The following is a 12418-nucleotide window of genomic DNA, read 5'->3' as shown; positions in this document are numbered from 1 at the left end:
GCTGATGTTGTTAAAAGGCGAGTCCACTTCCAGTTTATTTGTCTTTATCTTCCTTGTTGAACTAAACTCCTATTGGCTGCTGCCGGGGTCACTCTCAGATTTCAGTCTAGGCAAGTTTTGAAACAATTTACAGTACAGCAGCACAGCCAGAAATGAGTAGATTAATTAAGTATAGCATGTTTGAAGTTTTTTAAAAAAAAAAATCATGTTTAAAATGACATCTCATTGCTAAATCTCAGGATTACAATCAGTGTAAAAATCATCTAGTGTGACGTAGCCTTTACATGCACCAGCAAACTCTGCCATCACTAAGGATATCCATTCAACAGCCATGTAATAAAAGTGAAAGCAATAAAAGCTCTCCACTTCCCCACTGGAAAGATACAAGAATTCAAAAACTTTATAATGAAGAAACTTTCTGATTAATTTACTGTTCTGTGATGCGAAGACAACACTACCAGCTTTGTGGCCAGTATTTATTGAAGCACTGTGGTGTATGACAGTGCTTTGGCATACTGTCAGTATTTAGTGGACGATATCAGCAAGCCTTAAATAACCTTGAAAGAGCTGTAATTCGAAAAATATTACAAGCACAGGTGTGAAACTGACACCAATCCTCTCATCACAAAAGTGGAGTGTGAGTGGCTCATTGATCACTGTCAAAAAAAAAAAAAACAGCTGGCATGCTCACAGATCTATTACTTTCTCTTGGTTTTTAATCAACTCTCAGTTTACAGCGCAGTGCAGGAACACCCCGCTAAGGATAAAATGCCACACAAGTGAAACGAATGACTTCAGTTTTACTCCAGCAGCTCCCGGCCTTCCGGTGTGACCTCCCTTCCAAGTTAGGTACCTGTGGTTTCCCTCCATTGTGCTGTACAGCCTGTGTCGAACCATTTTCACAGTGCAGGAGCCAAACCAAAGCCTGTTTTCCTGCCAACAACAACAGCTGCCATGGTAGCACACCGGGAGGTCTGCATTGTAAGAGGGGGTCACTTCTCTGAAAAGGTTAATAGGAACAGTTTGCACCTTTTGCTTGACTGTGTGCACATACATGGTTGTATCCAGGTTTAGGTGTCCTTCAGGCATAAAACCCCAACATATCATAGCATAACAATGTAAACAGCACTCCCAACAGCCACTCTCAAGCCTACTTTCTGGGACAAATATAAATTTAGTTAGGTAATACCTGGGAGTTTTTCACAGTGCATAGGTAAAGTGATGATGCCTTCATTGCTTGTAGTCCACATTTTTCATCAGTCTCAATGCTTGTCCCAGTTGGATTTATGTAACATGTATTGGAAAAGAAAAACAAAATGCGCTGGTGTTGGCTGTTTGGCCTTGGCAAATCACAACATACCTACTGGATCATCAAAGTAATCCTAAAATACCACTAGACTACTGGCATAACCTACATTAGGTTGCCAAGTCAGTGAATGACAGCTAGGAGGGGGGCAGCAGCACCGCCAAGACTCAGAATATGCAAGCAGTCTAAAGATTAAGTCTACTTTCTAGAGCTGAAAAGGCTGCAAATCTTATGTTTACACAGCAGTAAAGAGAGAGAGACAGAGACAGAGACAGAGAGAGAGAGAGAGAGAGAGAGAGAGAGAGAGAGAGAGAGAGAGAGAGAGAGAGAAAGAGAAAGTGCTTCCACTCCAGTGCATTGCTTCAAAGGGAAATCTCCATCAGTGATGAAGCACATGGGAGGCCAGACCTCTCACAGGGCAAGACAAGCACAAGGCAGTGCAAGGCCTACACATTCAAACTCTTTTCCAACTCACATTCAGACAATGTGTCCTAAGGACAATGTTTGTATTTTGCATATCGTGCAGATTCTCTCAGATGATGATTTGTAGCACCATTTGCTGGGGCTTAAGAGGAAAACGTCATGCAGTAGTCCAATGTCCAAAGCAACATCATGTACATTTTGCATACATTAAACGTAACAACGCTTACACGTGATTCACAGATACTTCATTTCCTTTCAACAGCCTGGTGTAAGTAGCTCTGTGAAAGTAGTGCCTTTCTCTTACATGGGTAAAAAGCCACTCCGAACTCCATTCATGAATCAGAGTTTTTAAGGTTTAATTTCTCATCAGCAAAGAGCCCTTCTTTGCAGAACACAACTTCACGTCTTTGACGAATGACTAGGGTCCACTCTTGATTTCGGCATACATGAAAAACACCAAGCACCACTCACTTCAGTAAAATCACATAAAACTGCCTCCCCATCTGTTCCCACTATAAGCGTTAAAAACAACTGACAGTAGTGGGCGGCTGTCAGCAGTGTAAAACACTTCTACAAGTTGATATTTTACTGGCAAAGGGTGCTGCTTGGTGAATGTGAAGTATGCCGAATTCCCCGGTGGACGCTACTTGATGATTTAAAACGAAGTCGTATTCCACCAGCTAGGTTTGTTCACCGATAAGCAACGCAACAATGAATCATTAGATTTCTGAATGCACTTCGCATCCTGTTGCAGCCTCCACTCACCCGTATTCTCCTCATCGCAGCCACGATCTCCACTCGGCTGTTCGGCCGCGCCACATCCAGGCTGCCGATGTACTGTCCCGGCAAAGTAAAAAACATCACAGTTACAGCTCATTCATTGAACACTGGACAGGGTATGCACTGATATTTTAATTCCAAGACTCCAAAGGCGGACATGCGATAGACACGGTTAACTCGGCGCAACTCCAAACTAAGAGATTTACTAAATCTCTGCATGTATTCGCCTGTTACACTACACAAAAATAGCTCGATATACCCGCAACAGCATTTTAATACACCACAGTTAAGACCGTAGCGCTGTGTCGGCTGTTAGGGACACGCATTTTGGCTTTAGCAGCCCACTAAAGTATACACTAACACCAATACTTAGGGTTAAGCAAACAGCTGACGCAGAAGGCAAACAAAAACATTACACAAACACATCTGACTGTATTTACATTCTTAAACCGACGTTCAGATTATGGCTGGTTCAGAATTCACCTTTGCCTCGAAGTTGATCCCATGCTGGAATGCTTCCTCGTTGTGCAACGGGATCCTCAGATCATGACCATCATCAACGAGGTTATACTTGGTTTTCCCTGGCATGGCCACAGTATTTACTCGTCTTCCAGAATAACCAAAAAGAATACCGCGGGAAAAGCCGAACCGGCTCGGTTAAACTGCTAGAATCCAAGAAAAGGCAATCCCCAAGATCCGATCAGGTCAGTCGCTGTGCTCCATTGCAGCGAGAGCGTCCCGGCGACACGCCGCCTTCAACAGCGGCTAAGTGGGTGCAACTTCTTTAGCAGCGCTCCTGCGAGCTGTTTCCCTGCCGATGGGCGCTGTAACAACTCCAAACACACACACAGGCCAGGACAAACCGCGGCGCGTGGAAGGAGGAGTTGTTTTCCTACTTTTTTCCTCTCTGCGTGGAAGTTGGCCGGGTCCAGCCTACCCGTCCGGGAGGGAGCGTGTGATTGGAGCAGCCTCAGGATCCCACCTGATACCACAAGCGGCGCACCGTGCGTTTCTGGAGGAGGGGCTCAGACTTTTGGTACCTCCACCCCTCCTCCCCGTCTCTCTCTCTCTCTCTCTCTCTCTCTCTCTCTCTCTCTCTCTCTCTCTGTGCACATAACCTTTGATAGCGCATTACCTGGCAATATTGATAGCTCACTGTGCACTGTAAGACACTAATTTGCAAGGAGGAGTAGTCTCCATGGCAGTGATAGAAGGTGTCAGAGCTGATGGTTTATGCATCAACGGTAAGCAGAATATTAACAAAGTGACTAGCTGGAAGAGAGTAATTTGCATCCGTCAAATCAAACTTTGATCTGATCTCTGGGTAATGAATGTTAAGTGGTCTTACAGGCAGGGCTGATGTACAGTAACAATCCACTGCCTCGGAGTGAAAGAAAGGGCAAGGGTACCAACTAGTGGCCAGATGTGTTACCACCATTATCAGAAGGAACCTCCAACCAGGTGGAATAACACACAGGATTCACAGCAAAAATTCAAAATGAGGCTTATGCAGTTAAGAGAGGGAGCTGGCACAAGGTAAACTTAAAATCAGAGGCCAAACTTCCAATAAAAGTCATTTGTGAAATATATTGGAAATATTATGGTGATTTGTCAATGGGAAACCTATGGGTACACATGAAATATGGAACTACATTATAATGGATGTCGAATGCTTCTTTGTAATGGTCTCTCTCCCTCTGACACGCACAGCTATAAATACACAAATACTGATTGAATAAGTGCATGGATGCAAGAGAGTCCCGCCACTGAGATGGAATCTGTAGGTCAAGAAACTTGTTAAAACAGGATTTGATTAAAGTAATAAGGTGCAGCAACTAATTTTGGGCTGCTGATCAACATTTGATCATATATAAGCTTGTGGATTAGTTGGGTTGATAAAGGCTTTATCATTTGTTTTTGTTTGGTATGTTTTATTTGGGTACCACATGACAAATCGGTTGTATGAACACTGGCTCTGGCTTCTCGTTTTCAGGTGAGCATCAGACATTTGTTCTTTCATATATATATTTCCTCTGTGGGCATGAGGTGGGGATTGTTGGGACATGTCATATTGAGTTTTTTTTTGTTTTTTTCTTTGTGTGTTTGATTTGTTTCCTTTTACCCCTGGTGGATTATACTCAGTCATGTCTCTCTTGTTCATTATAGATGAAAATGCCACCTTAATGCCACGTGGAGTCTCCAAGGACTCCAGACACGATAAAGTTGTTACTTAGAATGATGAGGCCTGGGGGAACAGATTAATTGCTCCAAAGTACTATCACAACTGAATAACCTCACCACAGATATCGCATTTATACAGAGGACTCACTGGCGTATAAATGACCAAGTAAGGCTCTGTAAACTGCAGATTGGGCAAATATTGGGCAATAAAAAACCTTGCAAAAACTCACCCAAAGGGTGAGTTTTTGCAAGGGTAGAACATGCAGCCCTGAATCACTCTTGAAGTTAACAATATTGAGTCATTGAAAGAATTAATCGGGGCATGCACATCAAGGCTTTGTTAGGGTCCGACGCTGGCTTTGGCAGCAGGGAACACAGAGCTCAGGACGAGGTGGCCGAGTGGTTAAGGCGATGGACTGCTAATCCATTGTGCTCTGCACGCGTGGGTTCGAATCCCATACTCGGCGTGCTGTGCACGCTGTGAATTTGCACTATCACCCCTAGGTGGTGGTGCAACCTTTACGTGTCAAATCGCAGTCACTGATGCCAGCGAGCATTATGGTTAATTGTTGTCAAAGACGCTATTCAGTGAACCCTTTGGCACTAGATGGGCAAGATTAACTCGACATCACTCTTTGCATTCAACGCTTCCGAGTCACAAGTTTTGCACCACATGTGCAAAAGGTACTACTACTTAAAACCAGAGTCGTAAGTGCATTGGCCGGGAATCGAACCCGGGTCAACTGCTTGGAAGGCAGCTATGCTCACCACTATACCACCAATGCTGGTGTTGGCTCCACCCAATGGGTGAGTTTTTGCAAGGGTAGAACATGCAGCCCAGAATCACTCTTGAAGGTAACAGTATTGAGTCATTGAAAGAATTAATTGGGGCATGCACATCAAGGCGTTGGTAGGGTCCGATGCTGGCTTTGGCAGCAGGGAACACAGAGCTCAGGACGAGGTGGCCGAGTGGTTAAGGCGATGGACTGCTAATCCATTGTGCTCTGCACGCGTGGGTTCGAATCCCATCCTCGTCGTGCTGTGCACGCTGTGAATTTGCACTATCACCCCTAGGTGGTGGTGCAACCTTTACGTGTCAAATCGGAGCCACTGATGCCAGCGAGCATTATGGTTAATTGTTGTCAAAGACGCTATTCAGTGAACCCTTTGGCACTAGATGGGCAAGATTAACTCGACATCACTCTTTGCATTCAACGTTTCCGAGTCACAAGTTTTGCACCACATGTGCAAAACGTACTACTACTTAAAACCAGAGTCGTAAGTGCATTGGCCGGGAATCGAACCCGGGTCAACTGCTTGGAAGGCAGCTATGCTCACCACTATACCACCAATGCTGGTGTTGGCTCCACCCAATGGGTGAGTTCTTGCAAGGGTAGAACATGCAGCCCAGAATCACTCTTGAAGGTAACAGTATTGAGTCATTGAAAGAATTAATCGGGGCATGCAAATCAAGGCGTTGGTAGGGTCCGATGCTGGCTTTGGCAGCAGGGAACACAGAGCTCAGGACGAGGTGGCCGAGTGGTTAAGGCGATGGACTGCTAATCCATTGTGCTCTGCACGCGTGGGTTCGAATCCCATCCTCGTCGTGCTGTGCACGCTGTGAATTTGCACTATCACCCCTAGGTGGTGGTGCAACCTTTACGTGTCAAATCGGAGCCACTGATGCCAGCGAGCATTATGGTTAATTGTTGTCAAAGACGCTATTCAGTGAACCCTTTGGCACTAGATGGGCAAGATTAACTCGACATCACTCTTTGCATTCAACGCTTCCGAGTCACAAGTTTTACACCACATGTGCAAAAGGTACTACTACTTAAAACCAGAGTCGTAAGTGCATTGGCCGGGAATCGAACCCGGGTCAACTGCTTGGAAGGCAGCTATGCTCACCACTATACCACCAATGCTGGTGTTGGCTCCACCCAATGGGTGAGTTTTGCAAGGGTAGAACATGCAGCCCAGAATCACTCTTGAAGGTAACAGTATTGAGTCATTGAAAGAATTAATCGGGGCATGCACATCAAGGCGTTGGTAGGGTCCGATGCTGGCTTTGGCAGCAGGGAAGACAGAGCTCAGGACGAGGTGGCCGAGTGGTTAAGGCGATGGACTGCTAATCCATTGTGCTCTGCACGCGTGTGTTCGAATCCCATCCTCGTTGTGCTGTGCACGCTGTGAATTTGCACTATCACCCCTAGGTGGTGGTGCAACCTTTACGTGTCAAATCGGAGCCACTGATGCCAGCGAGCATTATGGTTAATTGTTGTCAAAGACGTTATTCAGTGAACCCTTTGGCACTAGATGGGCAAGATTAACTCGACATCACTCTTTGCATTCAACGCTTCCGAGTCACAAGTTTTGCACCACATGTGGATGCGCGGGAATGACTACTTTAAAACCAGAGTGGTAAGTGCATTGGCCGGGAATCGAACCCGGATCAACTGCTTGGAAGGCAGCTATGCTCACCACTATACCACCAATGCTGGTTTGGCTCCAACCAATGGGTGAGTTTTTGCAAAGGTAGAACATGCAGCCCAGAATCACTCTTGAAGGTAACAGTATTGAGTCATTGAAAGAATTAATTGGGGCATGCACATCAAGGCGTTGGTAGGGTCCGATGCTGGCTTTGGCAGCAGGGAACACAGAGCTCAGGACGAGGTGGCCGAGTGGTTAAGGCGATGGACTGCTAATCCATTGTGCTCTGCACGCGTGGGTTCGAATCCCATCCTCGTCGTGCTGTGCACGCTGTGAATTTGCACTATCACCCCTAGGTGGTGGTGCAACCTTTACGTGTCAAATCGGAGCCACTGATGCCAGCGAGCATTATGGTTAATTGTTGTCAAAGACGCTATTCAGTGAACCCTTTGGCACTAGATGGGCAAGATTAACTCGACATCACTCTTTGCATTCAACGTTTCCGAGTCACAAGTTTTGCACCACATGTGCAAAAGGTACTACTACTTAAAACCAGAGTCGTAAGTGCATTGGCCGGGAATCGAACCCGGGTCAACTGCTTGGAAGGCAGCTATGCTCACCACTATACCACCAATGCTGGTGTTGGCTCCACCCAATGGGTGAGTTCTTGCAAGGGTAGAACATGCAGCCCAGAATCACTCTTGAAGGTAACAGTATTGAGTCATTGAAAGAATTAATCGGGGCATGCACATCAAGGCGTTGGTAGGGTCCGATGCTGGCTTTGGCAGCGGAGAACACAGAGCTCAGGACGAGGTGGCCGAGTGGTTAAGGCGATGGACTGCTAATCCATTGTGCTCTGCACGCGTGGGTTCGAATCCCATCCTCGTCGTGCTGTGCACGCTGTGAATTTGCACTATCACCCCTAGGTGGTGGTGCAACCTTTACGTGTCAAATCGGAGCCACTGATGCCAGCGAGCATTATGGTTAATTGTTGTCAAAGACGCTATTCAGTGAACCCTTTGGCACTAGATGGGCAAGATTAACTCGACATCACTCTTTGCATTCAACGCTTCCGAGTCACAAGTTTTGCACCACATGTGCAAAAGGTACTACTACTTAAAACCAGAGTCGTAAGTGCATTGGCCGGGAATCGAACCCGGGTCAACTGCTTGGAAGGCAGCTATGCTCACCACTATACCACCAATGCTGGTGTTGGCTCCACCCAATGGGTGAGTTTTTGCAAGGGTAGAACATGCAGCCCAGAATCACTCTTGAAGGTAACAGTATTGAGTCATTGAAAGAATTAATCGGGGCATGCACATCAAGGCGTTGGTAGGGTCCGATGCTGGCTTTGGCAGCAGGGAAGACAGAGCTCAGAACGAGGTGGCCGAGTGGTTAAGGCGATGGACTGCTAATCCATTGTGCTCTGCACGCGTGTGTTCGAATCCCATCCTCGTCGTGCTGTGCACGCTGTGAATTTCCACTATCACCCCTAGGTGGTGGTGCAACCTTTACGTGTCAAATCGGAGCCACTGATGCCAGCGAGCATTATGGTTAATTGTTGTCAAAGACGTTATTCAGTGAACCCTTTGGCACTAGATGGGCAAGATTAACTCGACATCACTCTTTGCATTCAACGTTTCCGAGTCACAAGTTTTGCACCACATGTGGATGCGCGGGAATGACTACTTTAAAACCAGAGTTGTAAGTGCATTGGCCGGGAATCGAACCCGGGTCAACTGCTTGGAAGGCAGCTATGCTCACCACTATACCACCAATGCTGGTTTGGCTCCAACCAATGGGTGAGTTTTTGCAAAGGTAGAACATGCAGCCCAGAATCACTCTTGACGGTAACAGTATTGAGTCATTGAAAGAATTAATTGGGGCATGCACATCAAGGCGTTGGTAGGGTCCGATGCTGGCTTTGGCAGCAGGGAACACAGAGCTCAGGACGAGGTGGCCGAGTGGTTAAGGCGATGGACTGCTAATCCATTGTGCTCTGCACGCGTGGGTTCGAATCCCATCCTCGTCGTGCTGTGCACGCTGTGAATTTGCACTATCACCCCTAGGTGGTGGTGCAACCTTTACGTGTCAAATCGGAGCCACTGATGCCAGCGAGCATTATGGTTAATTGTTGTCAAAGACGCTATTCAGTGAACCCTTTGGCACTAGATGGGCAAGATTAACTCGACATCACTCTTTGCATTCAACGCTTCCGAGTCACAAGTTTTGCACCACATGTGCAAAAGGTACTACTACTTAAAACCAGAGTCGTAAGTGCATTGGCCGGGAATCGAACCCGGGTCAACTGCTTGGAAGGCAGCTATGCTCACCACTATACCACCAATGCTGGTGTTGGCTCCACCCAATGGGTGAGTTTTTGCAAGGGTAGAACATGCAGCCCAGAATCACTCTTGAAGGTAACAGTATTGAGTCATTGAAAGAATTAATCGGGGCATGCACATCAAGGCGTTGGTAGGGTCCGATGCTGGCTTTGGCAGCAGGGAACACAGAGCTCAGGACGAGGTGGCCGAGTGGTTAAGGCGATGGACTGCTAATCCATTGTGCTCTGCACGCGTGGGTTCGAATCCCATCCTCGTCGTGCTGTGCACGCTGTGAATTTGCACTATCACCCCTAGGTGGTGGTGCAACCTTTACGTGTCAAATCGGAGCCACTGATGCCAGCGAGCATTATGGTTAATTGTTGTCAAAGACGCTATTCAGTGAACCCTTTGGCACTAGATGGGCAAGATTAACTCGACATCACTCTTTGCATTCAACGCTTCCGAGTCACAAGTTTTACACCACATGTGCAAAAGGTACTACTACTTAAAACCAGAGTCGTAAGTGCATTGGCCGGGAATCGAACCCGGGTCAACTGCTTGGAAGGCAGCTATGCTCACCACTATACCACCAATGCTGGTGTTGGCTCCACCCAATGGGTGAGTTTTTGCAAGGGTAGAACATGCAGCCCAGAATCACTCTTGAAGGTAACAGTATTGAGTCATTGAAAGAATTAATCGGGGCATGCACATCAAGGCGTTGGTAGGGTCCGATGCTGGCTTTGGCAGCAGGGAAGACAGAGCTCAGGACGAGGTGGCCGAGTGGTTAAGGCGATGGACTGCTAATCCATTGTGCTCTGCACGCGTGTGTTCGAATCCCATCCTCGTTGTGCTGTGCACGCTGTGAATTTGCACTATCACCCCTAGGTGGTGGTGCAACCTTTACGTGTCAAATCGGAGCCACTGATGCCAGCGAGCATTATGGTTAATTGTTGTCAAAGACGTTATTCAGTGAACCCTTTGGCACTAGATGGGCAAGATTAACTCGACATCACTCTTTGCATTCAACGCTTCCGAGTCACAAGTTTTGCACCACATGTGGATGCGCGGGAATGACTACTTTAAAACCAGAGTGGTAAGTGCATTGGCCGGGAATCGAACCCGGGTCAACTGCTTGGAAGGCAGCTATGCTCACCACTATACCACCAATGCTGGTTTGGCTCCAACCAATGGGTGAGTTTTTGCAAAGGTAGAACATGCAGCCCAGAATCACTCTTGAAGGTAACAGTATTGAGTCATTGAAAGAATTAATTGGGGCATGCACATCAAGGCGTTGGTAGGGTCCGATGCTGGCTTTGGCAGCAGGGAACACAGAGCTCAGGACGAGGTGGCCGAGTGGTTAAGGCGATGGACTGCTAATCCATTGTGCTCTGCACGCGTGGGTTCGAATCCCATCCTCGTCGTGCTGTGCACGCTGTGAATTTGCACTATCACCCCTAGGTGGTGGTGCAACCTTTACGTGTCAAATCGGAGCCACTGATGCCAGCGAGCATTATGGTTAATTGTTGTCAAAGACGCTATTCAGTGAACCCTTTGGCACTAGATGGGCAAGATTAACTCGACATCACTCTTTGCATTCAACGTTTCCGAGTCACAAGTTTTGCACCACATGTGCAAAAGGTACTACTACTTAAAACCAGAGTCGTAAGTGCATTGGCCGGGAATCGAACCCGGGTCAACTGCTTGGAAGGCAGCTATGCTCACCACTATACCACCAATGCTGGTGTTGGCTCCACCCAATGGGTGAGTTCTTGCAAGGGTAGAACATGCAGCCCAGAATCACTCTTGAAGGTAACAGTATTGAGTCATTGAAAGAATTAATCGGGGCATGCACATCAAGGCGTTGGTAGGGTCCGATGCTGGCTTTGGCAGCGGAGAACACAGAGCTCAGGACGAGGTGGCCGAGTGGTTAAGGCGATGGACTGCTAATCCATTGTGCTCTGCACGCGTGGGTTCGAATCCCATCCTCGTCGTGCTGTGCACGCTGTGAATTTGCACTATCACCCCTAGGTGGTGGTGCAACCTTTACGTGTCAAATCGGAGCCACTGATGCCAGCGAGCATTATGGTTAATTGTTGTCAAAGACGCTATTCAGTGAACCCTTTGGCACTAGATGGGCAAGATTAACTCGACATCACTCTTTGCATTCAACGCTTCCGAGTCACAAGTTTTGCACCACATGTGCAAAAGGTACTACTACTTAAAACCAGAGTCGTAAGTGCATTGGCCGGGAATCGAACCCGGGTCAACTGCTTGGAAGGCAGCTATGCTCACCACTATACCACCAATGCTGGTGTTGGCTCCACCCAATGGGTGAGTTTTTGCAAGGGTAGAACATGCAGCCCAGAATCACTCTTGAAGGTAACAGTATTGAGTCATTGAAAGAATTAATCGGGGCATGCACATCAAGGCGTTGGTAGGGTCCGATGCTGGCTTTGGCAGCAGGGAAGACAGAGCTCAGAACGAGGTGGCCGAGTGGTTAAGGCGATGGACTGCTAATCCATTGTGCTCTGCACGCGTGTGTTCGAATCCCATCCTCGTCGTGCTGTGCACGCTGTGAATTTCCACTATCACCCCTAGGTGGTGGTGCAACCTTTACGTGTCAAATCGGAGCCACTGATGCCAGCGAGCATTATGGTTAATTGTTGTCAAAGACGTTATTCAGTGAACCCTTTGGCACTAGATGGGCAAGATTAACTCGACATCACTCTTTGCATTCAACGTTTCCGAGTCACAAGTTTTGCACCACATGTGGATGCGCGGGAATGACTACTTTAAAACCAGAGTTGTAAGTGCATTGGCCGGGAATCGAACCCGGGTCAACTGCTTGGAAGGCAGCTATGCTCACCACTATACCACCAATGCTGGTTTGGCTCCAACCAATGGGTGAGTTTTTGCAAAGGTAGAACATGCAGCCCAGAATCACTCTTGACGGTAACAGTATTGAGTCATTGAA

At 47.3% G+C, this 12418-nt stretch overlaps 1 protein-coding gene and 26 non-coding genes across 27 annotated transcripts in view; 13 read left to right on the top strand and 14 right to left on the bottom strand.

Moving 5' to 3' along the window:
* Window positions 1-3468, bottom strand: part of LOC115357733 (carboxyl-terminal PDZ ligand of neuronal nitric oxide synthase protein-like) — a 239933-nt gene extending 236465 nt beyond the window's left edge. The window contains exons 1-2 of the mRNA XM_030049379.1: window positions 2993-3468; window positions 2495-2566 (exon numbers count right to left, since the gene is read on the bottom strand). Of these exons, the coding sequence (XP_029905239.1) occupies window positions 2495-2566; window positions 2993-3097 (177 nt within the window). The 5' untranslated portion in view covers window positions 3098-3468. The remainder of the gene's footprint in view (window positions 1-2494; window positions 2567-2992) is intronic.
* A 1607-nt stretch (window positions 3469-5075) lies between these two features.
* On the top strand, window positions 5076-5157 carry trnas-gcu (transfer RNA serine (anticodon GCU)). Its single transcript has one exon. It is a non-coding gene; the product is annotated as a tRNA-Ser (tRNA).
* Window positions 5158-5403: 246 nt separating this feature from the next.
* Window positions 5404-5475, bottom strand: trnag-ucc (transfer RNA glycine (anticodon UCC)). Its single transcript has one exon. It is a non-coding gene; the product is annotated as a tRNA-Gly (tRNA).
* A 170-nt stretch (window positions 5476-5645) lies between these two features.
* Window positions 5646-5727, top strand: trnas-gcu (transfer RNA serine (anticodon GCU)). Its single transcript has one exon. It is a non-coding gene; the product is annotated as a tRNA-Ser (tRNA).
* Window positions 5728-5973: 246 nt separating this feature from the next.
* Window positions 5974-6045, bottom strand: trnag-ucc (transfer RNA glycine (anticodon UCC)). The gene has a single exon. It is a non-coding gene; the product is annotated as a tRNA-Gly (tRNA).
* Window positions 6046-6215: 170 nt separating this feature from the next.
* Window positions 6216-6297, top strand: trnas-gcu (transfer RNA serine (anticodon GCU)). Its single transcript has one exon. It is a non-coding gene; the product is annotated as a tRNA-Ser (tRNA).
* Window positions 6298-6543: 246 nt separating this feature from the next.
* Window positions 6544-6615, bottom strand: trnag-ucc (transfer RNA glycine (anticodon UCC)). The gene has a single exon. It is a non-coding gene; the product is annotated as a tRNA-Gly (tRNA).
* A 169-nt stretch (window positions 6616-6784) lies between these two features.
* Window positions 6785-6866, top strand: trnas-gcu (transfer RNA serine (anticodon GCU)). Its single transcript has one exon. It is a non-coding gene; the product is annotated as a tRNA-Ser (tRNA).
* Window positions 6867-7116: 250 nt separating this feature from the next.
* On the bottom strand, window positions 7117-7188 carry trnag-ucc (transfer RNA glycine (anticodon UCC)). Its single transcript has one exon. It is a non-coding gene; the product is annotated as a tRNA-Gly (tRNA).
* Window positions 7189-7357: 169 nt separating this feature from the next.
* trnas-gcu (transfer RNA serine (anticodon GCU)) lies at window positions 7358-7439 on the top strand. The gene has a single exon. It is a non-coding gene; the product is annotated as a tRNA-Ser (tRNA).
* Window positions 7440-7685: 246 nt separating this feature from the next.
* Window positions 7686-7757, bottom strand: trnag-ucc (transfer RNA glycine (anticodon UCC)). The gene has a single exon. It is a non-coding gene; the product is annotated as a tRNA-Gly (tRNA).
* Window positions 7758-7927: 170 nt separating this feature from the next.
* On the top strand, window positions 7928-8009 carry trnas-gcu (transfer RNA serine (anticodon GCU)). The gene has a single exon. It is a non-coding gene; the product is annotated as a tRNA-Ser (tRNA).
* Window positions 8010-8255: 246 nt separating this feature from the next.
* trnag-ucc (transfer RNA glycine (anticodon UCC)) lies at window positions 8256-8327 on the bottom strand. Its single transcript has one exon. It is a non-coding gene; the product is annotated as a tRNA-Gly (tRNA).
* Window positions 8328-8497: 170 nt separating this feature from the next.
* On the top strand, window positions 8498-8579 carry trnas-gcu (transfer RNA serine (anticodon GCU)). The gene has a single exon. It is a non-coding gene; the product is annotated as a tRNA-Ser (tRNA).
* Window positions 8580-8829: 250 nt separating this feature from the next.
* On the bottom strand, window positions 8830-8901 carry trnag-ucc (transfer RNA glycine (anticodon UCC)). The gene has a single exon. It is a non-coding gene; the product is annotated as a tRNA-Gly (tRNA).
* A 169-nt stretch (window positions 8902-9070) lies between these two features.
* On the top strand, window positions 9071-9152 carry trnas-gcu (transfer RNA serine (anticodon GCU)). Its single transcript has one exon. It is a non-coding gene; the product is annotated as a tRNA-Ser (tRNA).
* A 246-nt stretch (window positions 9153-9398) lies between these two features.
* Window positions 9399-9470, bottom strand: trnag-ucc (transfer RNA glycine (anticodon UCC)). Its single transcript has one exon. It is a non-coding gene; the product is annotated as a tRNA-Gly (tRNA).
* A 170-nt stretch (window positions 9471-9640) lies between these two features.
* trnas-gcu (transfer RNA serine (anticodon GCU)) lies at window positions 9641-9722 on the top strand. The gene has a single exon. It is a non-coding gene; the product is annotated as a tRNA-Ser (tRNA).
* Window positions 9723-9968: 246 nt separating this feature from the next.
* On the bottom strand, window positions 9969-10040 carry trnag-ucc (transfer RNA glycine (anticodon UCC)). Its single transcript has one exon. It is a non-coding gene; the product is annotated as a tRNA-Gly (tRNA).
* Window positions 10041-10210: 170 nt separating this feature from the next.
* On the top strand, window positions 10211-10292 carry trnas-gcu (transfer RNA serine (anticodon GCU)). Its single transcript has one exon. It is a non-coding gene; the product is annotated as a tRNA-Ser (tRNA).
* A 250-nt stretch (window positions 10293-10542) lies between these two features.
* On the bottom strand, window positions 10543-10614 carry trnag-ucc (transfer RNA glycine (anticodon UCC)). The gene has a single exon. It is a non-coding gene; the product is annotated as a tRNA-Gly (tRNA).
* Window positions 10615-10783: 169 nt separating this feature from the next.
* trnas-gcu (transfer RNA serine (anticodon GCU)) lies at window positions 10784-10865 on the top strand. The gene has a single exon. It is a non-coding gene; the product is annotated as a tRNA-Ser (tRNA).
* A 246-nt stretch (window positions 10866-11111) lies between these two features.
* On the bottom strand, window positions 11112-11183 carry trnag-ucc (transfer RNA glycine (anticodon UCC)). The gene has a single exon. It is a non-coding gene; the product is annotated as a tRNA-Gly (tRNA).
* A 170-nt stretch (window positions 11184-11353) lies between these two features.
* On the top strand, window positions 11354-11435 carry trnas-gcu (transfer RNA serine (anticodon GCU)). The gene has a single exon. It is a non-coding gene; the product is annotated as a tRNA-Ser (tRNA).
* A 246-nt stretch (window positions 11436-11681) lies between these two features.
* Window positions 11682-11753, bottom strand: trnag-ucc (transfer RNA glycine (anticodon UCC)). Its single transcript has one exon. It is a non-coding gene; the product is annotated as a tRNA-Gly (tRNA).
* A 170-nt stretch (window positions 11754-11923) lies between these two features.
* trnas-gcu (transfer RNA serine (anticodon GCU)) lies at window positions 11924-12005 on the top strand. The gene has a single exon. It is a non-coding gene; the product is annotated as a tRNA-Ser (tRNA).
* A 250-nt stretch (window positions 12006-12255) lies between these two features.
* Window positions 12256-12327, bottom strand: trnag-ucc (transfer RNA glycine (anticodon UCC)). The gene has a single exon. It is a non-coding gene; the product is annotated as a tRNA-Gly (tRNA).
* Window positions 12328-12418: the final 91 nt, after the last annotated feature.

This window comes from Myripristis murdjan, chromosome 4 (genome assembly GCF_902150065.1).
Source record: "Myripristis murdjan chromosome 4, fMyrMur1.1, whole genome shotgun sequence".
Taxonomy (NCBI): Eukaryota; Metazoa; Chordata; class Actinopteri; order Holocentriformes; family Holocentridae; genus Myripristis; species Myripristis murdjan.
This window is presented reverse-complemented; position numbering and strand designations above follow the sequence as displayed.